The sequence below is a fragment of the Saccostrea cucullata genome, unplaced genomic scaffold (genome assembly GCF_032062105.1).
Source record: "Saccostrea cucullata isolate Sc308-1 unplaced genomic scaffold, CSIRO_AGI_Scuc_v1 ctg6656, whole genome shotgun sequence".
In the NCBI taxonomy this organism is placed as follows: Eukaryota; Metazoa; Mollusca; class Bivalvia; order Ostreida; family Ostreidae; genus Saccostrea; species Saccostrea cuccullata.
This window is the reverse complement of record NW_026928336.1, coordinates 1-13,793: the sequence shown is the minus strand read 5'-3', so window position 1 is coordinate 13,793 and position 13,793 is coordinate 1. Positions and strand designations below refer to the sequence as shown.

General features: G+C 32.7%; 1 protein-coding gene across 1 annotated transcript; it reads right to left on the bottom strand.

Moving 5' to 3' along the window:
- Positions 1–246: 246 nt before the first annotated feature.
- LOC134277246 (solute carrier family 26 member 6-like) lies at positions 247–11,727 on the bottom strand (the record flags this gene model as incomplete). The annotated part of the gene is made up of 12 exons (XM_062759564.1): positions 247–1,382; positions 1,607–1,722; positions 1,893–1,947; positions 2,200–2,361; positions 8,009–8,194; positions 8,437–8,506; positions 8,758–8,864; positions 9,747–9,842; positions 10,090–10,167; positions 10,447–10,560; positions 11,063–11,210; positions 11,645–11,727. Coding segments are annotated over 12 exons (1,308 nt in total), but the record flags the coding sequence as incomplete, so codon positions are not given.
- Positions 11,728–13,793: the final 2,066 nt, after the last annotated feature.

The window sequence follows — 13,793 nt, the reverse complement described above, 5'->3', positions numbered from 1 at the left end:
GAAAATAAAACATTGCGTAAGAAGGTATGTTTACTGGCAATTGAGAGGAAATATTCAAATAGTATTAGAGCCTGGATTTTTTTTAATCCTTGGTTTTTGTCTAAATATATATATTTCTCACAGGTTATTACATTTTCATACTGATTCCTTATGAGTTTAATAATAAAGTGATAAAACACTGCCAATATTTTCAAAGTAAAGGGTGTACAGCAAACGAACATGGATATAGCAAAATTCACTGTTTTGGATCCCCAGCTATATAAATTGAACATATTTCTTATTTGGATATAACGAATTTCGGATATAGCGAAGTAAATTCATAGGTCCCCATGACTTCGTTACAACCGAGTTTTACTGTATAATGGAGTGGTGAGCAATCATTAATTACACAGACTTATGGATATGTGGTACATACATGTAGTACTATTTCATGAAGAACAATACGATGTTTGAGCTCATCCACTGTGTGCACTTAGGAACTCATAAAACCTTAAATACAATGATCACAGACACATGCATATTTCAAACATAAAACTGTAAAAAATACTGCATATATAGAGGGAAAAAATCTATAGAAAAAGAACATTGATTTTCACAAAAAAATGCATCATTGTCATTTGAAAATATTTAACAGTTACATCACTGCATACAAGAAAACCTGTACAAGTTCTAACAAAACAGAAACATGTTTATTAAACATTCATAACAATTGCAAATTCACCTTTCTTCTGATGGCTCACCCTAACATGGAGATTATTAGATTATGACAACAAGATTCAAATAATAATCTGTGATGTACTAAAAAAAGAACTTTACCAAGTGAGAAGTTTCAGTTCACAAATCTGAGTGAAATGACTTCATTCTCAGTTCACAGCACATACTTGTAGTCTAACTACTATACAAAAGGAAATGAAAAGTGCTAAAATAAAAGGAATTGAACTGAAGAAAAAATGAAACCATTCCTAAAACCCAACATCAAATCATTAATGAAAAACCGATTTTGACACAGTTGAATATCAAAATGGCACACATTACACATGTTGAATATAAAATGGGGAGATCCCAGCATTATATAAATTTTTAGCTTTACATCCTACATTGCTGAATATACTAACGTTAACGGTGTGAAATACTCCTATAATCATCCTAGACCAGCTGATTCAGTTTGTGCATGTGACATACACACAAAGGCTGGGTGGAATGCTGTTAGTTTGATAATGCCTGAGATTGAACAGGGTTGATCTCTTGACCAGAATTTGTGTCAATTACATATAGAAACATTGTAAACCTCACGATTTATCATCGGTTTCACTCCCACTGCTAGTGGACTGCACAGCTACGGAGTCTGGAGCGCCATCTTGTGGTGAGTCCGAGTCAACATCCTGATAAATCATTTACAACAATTAAACAACTAATTACAGCAAAGGTGTACCTATTTAGCTCCATTACATACTGGGATATTTAATCCTACATAGAAAATTGCAAACTATTGTCCTTACCCTTCAACATTGCATGATAACGTTTAAGTTACATTTTTTCCACTCCGTTTTTTATAATTAGCCATCTTGTCAAAGTTAAACATCAAGTTAATCTATTTATAACTTACTCCATTAGCTTTCTGGTGTAGAGCGTGTAGAACAGCATCATGTACCGTTACAAACAAGTTGTGTCTGTCTAAGCAACTAAAGAAACCCGTCTTCTCAAGCATTTCTCGAATTCCAGCTGACAAAATGTAAGTCAATTCATATAAAAATTATGTCTAAGAGACATTTACACTAAATGGGTTAATCTTTCTCTTTAAAATAACACTAAAAACAATTGTGAAATGTACACAAAGAAAAGTAAAGTTTTAAAATCTTTGAATTTTTTAGCTTAAGCATAACAAAATTTACCTTTGCAAAATGCCAAGTGAATTTTAATGTCAATTTCACGAAAGTCATTGACAACCTGGAAGAATTAATAAAAAATGTTATGTATTTTTACAGAAAATTGTTTCATTAACATTACATGTATGTTTTTTTTATCTGTAGAAAAATATCAATCTTATGTCTGATTAATAATATTGAACAATTAATTCATAATAAAAACATATACACAGTATATATATTATGTACATTATAATAAAAGCATGGGCCAATTATACTGAAGCATTATATGTAAAAGAAGAAATAAAAAAAATAGGTCCCTTAAAACACTTACTGATGTGAGGGCTTTCACGCCCATGGCATCAATAAAACTCCATGTAGAACAGTCAAAGATGATGGTGTCAAATTCAACCTTTGGTTCTACAATGGAGGACTGGAACTCTGAAATCTGGGTCTCGTTCCCATTCACCGCCAGCTCAACCTCGTCAGTGGAATTCTGAATATATACAAGATATTATTAAAGTTTTCTCAGTACCTTCACACAATAAAGAGCAAAATTAAGTTTTTTTTCTTCATGTTCAATATTATCTAAATCTTGCTCAGAAGATAGTAACATACCAATATTAGCTTAACACTATATAGGAAAGATAGCTCTGTAATGTTCAAGTTAACTTGGATTCCTTGAGTTTGAAAAATCATATTTTTTCCTGAGATTTTTTTATTATTATCATCAATATCTACTAGAATACTTTCTTTACTATTAACAAATTAAGTGATGATTAACTGTCAAAATCACCTAACACTGATGAAAATATTTACATGTAAAATTAGGAATGTGGGCAAAAGTGTTACTGAAATAAGGCAAGATATATAAAGAGATTATATTTTGTAATTAGGTCTTTCCACCTTTCTGTGGAAAGACCTATTGAACTTGTTCTGTTTATTAGGTCTTTCCACCTTTCTGTGGAAAGACCTATTGAAATTGTTCTGTTTATTATTATTTAGGTCTTTCCACCTTTCTGTGGAAAGACCTATTGAAATTGTTCTGTTTATTATTATTCTTCTCATTTATTATTTTTCCGCCGCATGTTTTTTTGTTTGAAGATTTATCGAAAAGATTTATAGTCCATAAGAATGTACTCCATAAAAGATTATTGCAGTTCACCCTGCGTAAATAAACCTTGACCCCTTTCGAAGTTATTGCCCCTTTTGCAAGAAATGCTTGTTATCGCTACTCCTCTGAAACCGTAAACCGTAGAGGTATGAAACCTTCACTAGTGTCTTCGACTAATTAAGGGGACTCTTCAATCTATTCAATGCGAAAGCATTCGCTGACCCCTTCAATGAGTTATTGCCCCTAAAACATTTTGAATTTTACAAATAATTAAAAATTTTCAAAACGACAAGTTGTAGAGACATGGGACCAACTGCATAAGATTCACTGACCTTTGACCTTAACATTCATGTAAAGGTCAAAGGTCAAGGTCATTCCAAAAATGAGAAATTTAGCCCTTTTTATATCTCTTTTGTCTTTTAACATATACTTAATATCTATGCATCCTTGATATGTACTCTTAAATCTGCTTCAAAGATTTCATTCTTGTCCCCTAATATTAACCCTTTTAAAAGTTATTGCCCCTTGTGCGAAAAACCTTGTTATCGCTACTTCTCCGAAACCGTAGACTGTAGAGACACCAAACCTTCACTAATGTCTTGAGGGTCTTTAGGCCTAACTTCACTGTATAAAGGCAAATGGATCTGATGACCCCTTATATGAGTTATTGCCCTTTAACTTCTTTGTACTTACTATTAAACCTTATAACTTCAAAACTATAAGTCATAGAAGCATGGGGTCAATTGCATTGTGACCCTTAACCTTCGGCCTTGAATATTTTTCCAAGGTCAAAGGTCAAGGTCATTTTTTTTTTAAATTTTCATTTTTTCTATGCTTTAAGAGAGTTTTGTTTTTTTTTAGGAGTCAGATATAAAACAAATTTAAAATTCAAAGAAGGTGGAAAGACCTCTTATTGTTCTGTGAACAATAAGTCTCCTAGTATTATTTTTATTTTTTTTATTATTTTTCCGCCGCATGTTTTTTTGTTTGAAGATGTATCGAAAAGATTTATAGTCCATAAGAATGTACTCCTTAAAAGATTATTGCAGTTCACCCTGCGTAATGGAACCTTGACCCCTTTTGAAGTTATTTCCCCTTTTGCAAAAAATGCTTGTTATCGCTACTTCTCAGAAACCGTAAACCGCAGAGGTATGAAACCTTCACCAATGTCTTCGACTAATTAAGGGAACTTTTCAATCTATTCATTGCGAAAGCATTCGCTGACCCCTTCAATGAGTTATTGCCCCTGAAACTTTTTGAATTTTACAAATAATTAAAAATTTTAAAAACAAGAAGTCGTAGAGACATGGGACCAACTGAATAAGATTCATTGACCTTTGACCTTATAATTTTGTAAAGGTCAAAGGTCAAGGTCATTCCAAAATTGAGAAATTAAGCTCTTTTTGTATCTCTTTTGTCTTTTAGCATATACTTAATGTCTATGCATCATCAATATAAACTCTTAAAACTGTTTCAAAGATTTCAATCTTGTCCCCTAAAATTAAACCTTTTAAAAGTTATTGCCCCTTGTGTGAAAAACTTTGTTATCGCTACTACTCCGAAACTGTAGACTGTAGAGACACCAAACCTTCACTAATGTCTTAAGGGTCTTTAGGCCTAACTTCTCTGTATAAATGCAAAAGGATCTGATGACCCCTTATATGAATTATCGCCCTTTAACGTCTACGTACTTATTATTAAACCTTATAACTTAAGAACTATAAGAGGTAGAGGTATGGGGTCAACTGCATTGTGACCCTTGACCTTTGACCTTGAATTTTTTTCAAGGTCAAAGGTCAAGGTCATTCCGATTTTTTTTCATATTTTCTTTCTATCTTTTAAGCCACTTTTGTTTTTGTTTTTGTTCATGGAATATAATTTTAAAGAGTTAGATATAAAACAAAATTTAAAAAATCAAAGAAGGTGGAAAGACCTCTTATTGTTCTGTGAACAATAAGTCTCCTAGTTAGGTCTTTCCACCTTTCTGTGGAAAGACCTCTTGAAATGCTTCTGTTTTTTATTTTATTTCTCACCTTATGTTTTGACACTGTAAGACTTATCGAAAAACTTTATAGTTCATGATACTGGATATTTAAAGTTATTCCGAAAAACGACCCCCTATGTTTATACTTCGATCCATTACGCAGTTATTGCCCCTTTCACCATAAAGCTTGTTATCGCTACTCCTCTGAAACCGTAAATCGTAGAGATGCAGAACCTTCACTAACGTCTTCAACTAATTTAGTAGACTTTTCAATCTATTCATTGCAAAAGTTTTATTTGACCCCTTCAATGAGTAACTGCCCCTGAAAGTTTTTAAATTTTACAAAAAATTAAAAATTTTCAAAACGACAAGTCGTAGAGACATGAAACCAACTGCATAACATTCAATGACCTTTTGCCTTCAAAATCATTTCAAGGTCAAAGGTCAAGGTCATTCCAAATATGAGAAATAAACTTCTCTTAATAGCTCTTATGTCCTTAAACATATACGATCTATCTTATGTCTTTAATATGTACTTTTGAAACTCTTTAGAAGATATAAATCTTGGCCCCTAAGATTGACCCTTTTAAAAGTTGTTGCCCCTTGTGCTAAAAACCCTTGTTATCGCTACTCCTCTGAAACCATAAACCGTAAAGGTATGAAACCTTCACCAATGGCTTTGCCTAATTATGGGGACTCTTCAATCTATTCATTGCGAAAGCATTCGGTGACCCCTTCAATGAGTTATTGCCCCTGAAACTTTTTGAATATTACAAATAATTAAAAATTTTCAAAACGACAAGTCGTAGAGACTTGGGACCAACTGCTTAAGATTCATTAACCTTTGACCTTCAAATTCATGTAAAGGTCAAAGATCAAGGTCATTCCAAAAATGGAAAATTTAGCTCTTTTTATATCTCTTTTGTCTTTTAACATATACTTAAGTCTATGCATCATTAATATGTACTCTTAAAACTATTTCAAAGATTTCATTCTTGTCCCCTAAGATTAACCTTTTTAAAAGTTATATCCCCTTGTGTGAAAAACCTTGTTATTGCTACTCCTCCGAAACTGTAGACCGTAGAGACACCAAACCTTCACTAATGTCTTAAGGGACTTTAGGCCTAACTTCACTGTATAAGTGCAAAAGGATCTGATGACCCTTTTGTGAGTTATTGCCCTTTAACTTCTTTGTACTTACTATTAAACCTTATAACTTGAAAACTATAAGTCATAGAAGCATGGGGTCAATTGCATTATGACCCTTGACCTTTGACCTTGAATATTTTATCAAGATCAAAGGTCAAGGTCATTCCATTTTTTTTATTTTCATTTTTTCTATGCTTTAAGACAATTCTGGTGTCTTTTTCATGGAAATTAATTTTAAGGAGTCAGATATAAAAATTTGAAATTCAAAGAAGGTGGAAAGACCTCTTATTGTTCTGTGAACAATAAGTCTCCTAGTTATTATTATTTTTCCGCCAAACGTGTTTTTGAGTTTCAAGATTTATCGAAAAGATTTTTATTTCGTAAGAATGTACTCCCTAAAAGATTTCAGCAGTTGACCCTGCGTATTCGAATGTTAACCCCTTTCAAAGTTATTGCCCCTTACGCAAGAAATGCTTGTTATCGCTACTCCTCCAAAACCGTAAACCGCAGAGGTTTGAAACCTTTACCAATGTCTGCGACTACTTGAGAGGATCTTCGGATCTATTCATTGCGAAAGGATTCGTAGACCCCTTCTATGAGTTATTGCCCCTGGAAGTTTTTGAATTTTACAAATACCGGTAATGAAAAATTTTTAAAACGAGAAGTCATAGAGACATGGGACCAACTGCATAAGATTCATTGACCTTTGTCCTTAAAATTTATGCAAAGGTCAAAGGTCAAGGTCATTCCAAAAATGAGAAATTAAGGTCTTTTTATATCTCTTTTGTTGTTCAACATATACTTAAAGTCTTTGCAACATTAATATGCCCTCTTAAAACTATTTGAAAGATTTCATTCTTGTCCCCTTACATTAACCCTTTTAAAAGTTATTGCCCCTTATGCAAGAAATGCTTGTTATCGCTACTCCTCCAAAACCGTAAACCGCAGAGGTTTGAAACCTTTAACAATGTCTGTGACTACTTGAGAGGACCTTCGGATCTATTCATTGCGAAAGGATCCGTAGACCCCTTCTATGAATTATTGCTCCTGAAATTTTTGAATTTTACAAATAATTAAAAATTTTCAAAACGACAAGTCGTAAAGACAAAGGACTAACTCCATAAGATTCATTGAGCTTTGACCTTAAAATGCATGTAAAGGTCAAAGGTCAAGGTCATTCCAAAAATGAAAAATTTAACAGTTTTTATGTCTCTTTTGTCTCTCAGCATATACTTAATGTCTATGCATCAATAATATGTACTCTTAAAACTGTTTCAAAGATTTCATTCTTGTCCCCTAACATTAACCCTTTTAAAAGTTATTGCCCCTTGCGCAAAAATACTTATTATCGCTACTACTCCGACACTGTAGACCGTAGAGACACCAAACCTTCACTAATGTCTTAAGGATCTGTAGGTCTAACTTCACTGTATAAGTGTGAAAGAATCTGATGACCCCTTATATGAGTTATTTCCCTTTAACTTCTTTGTATTTACTATTAAACCTTATTACTTGAAAACTATAAGACGTAGAAGCATGGGGTCAATTGCATTGTTACCCTTGACCTTTGACCTTAAATATATTCTCAAGGTCAAAGGTCAAGGTCATTCCATTTTTTTTTTTAATTTTCATTTTTTCTATGCTTTAAGACATTTTTGGGGTTTTTTTTAATGGAATTTAATTTTAAGAAGTCAGATATAAAACAAATTTGAAATTCAAAGAAGGTGGAAAGACCTCTTATTGTTCTGTGAACAATAAGTCTCCTAGTTTTTATTTGCATTCCTTTAAATTTAAGTTTACATTAACTAATAACAACAAAACTACATGGTTACATGTATTTTTTAAGTAATTTAGATTAGTTGATATGCTAACAAATGAAGAGTTCATTACATGTACCTTGAATGTTATTTTGTCAAACTTGTCTTTCTCTTTCTGTATGCGATGCCTAGCTGTTTCCATGTCCTGTTTCACATGCCGTGGGTTACATGTGAACTTAAAAAGACTGTTTTTAAAATGTTCCACACTCACAAAAAATAAGGCATTTTCAAACCGGAAAATCTTTACACGAGGAATTTCTTGTGCCTGCAAAAAATGTTTTGTTTTTTTTTTTTTTTTTGAAAATGGAATTTTGAATTGAAAGTCTTTTTAGTAAAAAAAATTTCCAACAAAAGCTTTATTATAAATAAAACTTAAACACAAGTAGATAAAAGAATAAAAAAAATGTTTTTTTGAAAAATAGAAATACATTTTCTGTACAAAAAAAAATTGAAAAGAAGTCTTCCAAGAAGATCATGGTAATTTAGATTTAATTAAGTCTTGTTTACCTCTTTGTAAACAGAAATATCTCTGTAGATGTCAGTCCCTGGTATCTGCCCCATCACACACACATAAGGTCTGAAAATTTATAAGTATCATTTATACACAATGAAAGAAAAAGAATACAGTCAATTACTTTTCAAATCTATTCAGACAAGTCTCCAGATTGAAAACTTTTCGAGAAATATTTAAGGGCCATTGATAAATCTCCCATTAATTAGAAGAAAATTTGAAATTCAAACAATTAAAATTTTTAAATTTAATACTTATGAGAAGTAGAAAACAAACAAGTAAAGAAACTGTGGGTTTATTCATATAATACTACATACCTCTGTACCCTATATACAACGGTAAATATAGCTACAATAACTCCAAATAACAGTCCTAGATCCACATCTAATATCACAGTGGCCAGGAAAGACAGAATCCAGATCAGCTGTAATGAGATACAGATTATATTGTAAACAGATATGGAGTTTCATAGTAATCAGAGATAGAGTATTTTTTATAAATCTGATTGATATCAATAGTCTGTTCACATAAAAATCAATGTAGCAGAAAAAATAACAACAAGAAATATCAGTTGAGCCTATTTAAAATGGACAGTTTAGTTCCCATGCAAATCTTCAAGATTATTGTAATTATCTAAATAATTTAAACTCATCTAGTATACATAGATACATGTACAGTCTTCGAAATAACCTGGGTGCCCCATGCCCGGGACCCGGTAAATTTTCCAGCGGGCATGTGAAATTCTAAAATTACATGCCCAAAGGGCATGTGTAATTTGGGCATGTATAAATTTTCTTTTGATTCACAAAGTTTACTTGACAATTCTTCTGTCATACTCTAGTTATTCGTGTAAACTTGCTATGTAATCAGTTCAGCTAATCAGCCAACAAAAGACCTGCATTCTGCATTCGAGTCAAAAGTTGTCAACAAAAAGTCAGAAATGCATACAAAAATGGCAGACAGATAGGCCATGGCTGATTTAAAACTATGAAAACAACTTATTAAGATCGAGAGAATTTAAAAACAGAAACACTGTACTTATTAATATAAGTTAATATAAAAACCTTATTTTTTTTTTTGTACAATCATATAGATCTGCTATATGAATGAATTTTGAGTAGGGCATGTACAAATTTCAATGGGCTGGGCTGAGATGATCGGTATACATGCCCGAAGGGCATATTCTGAAAAAGAACTGTTGTGAAGACTGCATGTATACGAGTATAATTGGTTCCCATGAAATTCACACAATAGCTGAAACATCCACATCAACAAGGCTTGACTGCAAGTAGAACTTTTAACTTACAAAATCAATTTTGGACAATTTCCAGAGTTTAGGAAGTTCCAGGAACTGACGGAACATCCCCTTTAGAGCTACAATAATGATTGCTGCCAGAACACACTGAAAGGTAAGAAAAAAGCAAATTTATTACATTTTCATTTTAGTGAAATACTCTGATTTAATAATGGAATAAAAGTAAAAGTCTGTCTCAAAGTGAAAGATATCAAAGTGATATTTAATCACACAGTATAAAGGCTGAATATTTGGGGGACATTGCTTTGTGCTACAATTTCTGTGTAAAGAAACCTTCGTGGATTTGTTTGTGCTAAAATGTGTTTCACAAGATTTCAAGATTTTAAGAGCTTACCTTGGGTAAAGTTTTAAAGTATGGCCCTAATACAAGAAGTACAAGGAGGAGCAGAGCACTGGATACCAGTCCAGTCAACTGTGGAAGGAGAAAACAAAAACATAACTCTACTGGGTGAGTAAGTCGCTATCAATCAATCACGTCCATCTCTAATACACCACGATTCAGATACTGTATATCAGAGGGGGAATAAAGAGAGTTGACCTTTGTACATAGATAGTAAGTTAAAATCAGTATGTACGTTTGTGCATCTGATACTCTCCTTTAAGGAAATGTTGAGCATAAAATTATTGATATTGTAGATAGTTATACATTTTGTACACTGTGACCTTTGACCTCTGACCCTGTGCAACTGACCTGAGTGACTCCTCCTACATGTTCCTGAATGAGACTCCTTGACAGGGAAGCAGAAGATGCGAATGAAGAGAAGAAAGAGCTGCCAACATTAGTTATAGCATAGGCAATCAACTCCTGTAATGAAAAAAGAGTTGTCAACATTAGTTATAGCATAGGCAATCAACTCCTGTAATGAAAAAAGAGTTGTCAACATTAGTTATAGCATAGGCAATCAACTCCTGTAATGAAAAAAGAGTTGTCAACATTAGTTATAGCATAGGCAATCAACTCTTGTAATGAAAAAAAAAACTGTCAACATTAGTTATAGCATAAGCAATCAACTCCTGTAATGAAGAAGGTTTGTACATTACATCTCAATATGTATCTCATATAGAGAAGTTGTCAATAAAACTCACATCCAGATCTAGACAACTGATGTAAACATTTTTTTGTTTTTGTGTCTTTTTTTAAAAATACAAGTCAAACAGACAGAGTTCTACTAACCATTTTTTAAAATGCAGTGTTTCAAAAAACCTGTATTTATTTCTATTGTGACCAATGCATCTGTGTATGGAGGAGACAATATTCTACACTAAACATTATAAGTGTGTGATATATAGACACTGATTATAAATACCTGGTTAGACTCAATTTCATATCCATGCCTCCTGGCCAGTATTTTGCCCATAGATACAGAGATAGCAAACACAACAACAGCTAAAGCAAAGGCATCAGAAATCACATCAGGCATCAGGGAAAAGTTTGGCACAGTGGGTACAGGAAGTCTGAAGATTAAAGTCAGAAAGATTAATTAAAAGATCATGTAAAAACTTCTCAAAAATCAACAGGAGTTTTCAAACACAAATATATATCCTGGTCATAAGAAGTATCAATCTAATTTCTCATAGCTCACCAAAGCGAGAAAAAGTCAAATTGAATGTTAATATTTTTTTGTTTTCAAAAATATGAATAAAATAGAATACTGTATACAAGGAAATTTTCGCCCCCATTTAATTTTCGCCCCTTTCATCCTCGTTGGAAGTGGGTGAATTAAAAACAGGACGAATTCAAAGTTAACAGTATAACATCTTAAAAAAATCTTTCTGGGCGTATTTAAAATGGGGCAAACTTGTTTCCAAATATGAAAGGCCAAAAAAAGATAGGGCGAAAATAACCCTGTATACAGTAATTTGCAACAATGCATGCTATGATCACCTACCCTGTGGGAATATCTCCGACTATTTTAACACCGTAATTGTTGTTAATATCAACAAAGTAGGATATCACAGTTCCGAGTACTACCTGAAAATGAACGACAAAGTAAGCAAGATTTTATAAGCTGAAATGCACAAGATAAGAAGCATAAATATAATTTGATTTATCAATATCTCAATTTCTAATGATGTAAATTTAAGTATGTTTGTAGGACACCGCTTTCTAATATCAATTATTAAATATATACATACTTATGAACTGTAGATTTTTTTTATATATTTAAATATCCATGAGAAAAGAGAATCATTTCCATTCTTTGCCTTTAATGGTTCTTATCCATGAATTTACATCCCTAAAATTCTTTAGTGAATATATTCATTCACTAAATCTTCTAAATATATGAGTTACCCAGTGACAGGATGAAATTATGTCCCCATGAACCAACAAAAATTGACTCCTCATGATTTGAAATGATTCTACAATACACTTGATTTGCCATAAAATGCCATATTGTAAAATATTTTCTGTATACTGGAAACCAACTTTTATTCGCGTTCAAGAAATTTTTGCGAAGTTTGCGAAAGCCTCGTCATCGCAAATTTTTCTCGCCGCGAACGGGTCCTTAAAGACTCTTTTTCTATTAAAACAGTTCCAAAAAAGGCTTGATCACGAAAATTAATCTTCGCGAACTACTGTACTCCCGGTAAATCGCGAAATAAAGTCACAGCGAATAAAAGTTGGTTTACAGTATACAGCAATGAATACTATTGGGACCGTGGGATAGACATAGTGAGTCTGGGGGCAGAATATGAAAACTACTTACAGTTATAAGTTCTATAGGGACAGATATTTGGTGTCTGCAGCTGGGTCTACATTATCAGCATTTTGCATCAGTGCAATATATAGGGACTACTTACAGCAACAAGTTCTAAACACTTTAACAGAAAAGTATTTTGAGCCTATAAAGATTTATATTGTCATATTTTATGAGCTCCATGGGGTGAGGCAGATTGATCTGGGGATTTCACTGTTAGTACTTACTGTAGATTCCTTATTTTTCCTGAGTACTTATTATTATGAAATGGCACTTTAATGTGAAATCGCTAGAGCTTTAATTTATGAGAGGACAATTTATGAAGAGATTTTACATTGAATTCAGCACCATTAAAAAAAAAGCAAGTAGTTTTATTTTGCGAGTGGTGCTTTTAACGAGATTATATGATAATTATTAGGGGTGTCAAATCGGTCAATTTTTAATACTCGGTTACTCAGACGGTTTTCCGATCGAATACCCGGGTACTCAGAAAAAGTGTAGCTAAATATGAACAAGTAAATTGATGACTGTAAAACATGGTTAACTCTTGTAGAAATAAAACCACGTGCTCTGAAAGGAGGTTTACCCGTAAATGTATTTCTGTTGTAACAATGATGAGCACTTCGTGCCCGAATAAATTTAATAAAACATATTTTTAAGTTCAATTTATTTATCAGAAAAAGTTAACACAAGAAATAAAGTCATAAGTAGTTCTTAGTGTTTTTGTTTTAAAAATAATAATCTGCCCCGTAACTGTAATGTAACTCTTTGTTGCGTTTGATGTCCAGGTATCAGTCGTCAGAGCTACGTACAGTATCAACTTGAACTTGACCAAGTTCTCTTAACAGAGCGGACTTACGATTTTTGTACACTTTTTTGATCCTAGATTTTATAGTATTACGGGACGGCATTTTGTAGTTTGGTGCATATCAACAATCGCACGTGTAATATCATCTGTCTTTTTTCCCGATAATTTACGGTTTCTTGGAGAATTGACAAAATATTTAATTTATTTAAACATAACAGACCTTAACAATGTTCAGGGAAAACAAATAATTAAAGCAAACCAAAAAATAGTGTAGAAGACAGCCGAAGGTGAGAAAAGCCAGGTAGCGGGTGCTTGGTCACGATAATTACTGTATAAACACTGCCACAGCCGACAACGGTCATTTAGAGGCGTAGGAAACCCTAATTACTGTATGTACAAGTGCAATGAACATTTTACGTTTTTAAACAGATTGTTTAATGCATTAAAAAATAAGCTTAGAAATATTCAGAAATATACATCCGAGTAACCGAGTACCGATTTTAGTATTCGATACTCGGACGTTCGATCGAG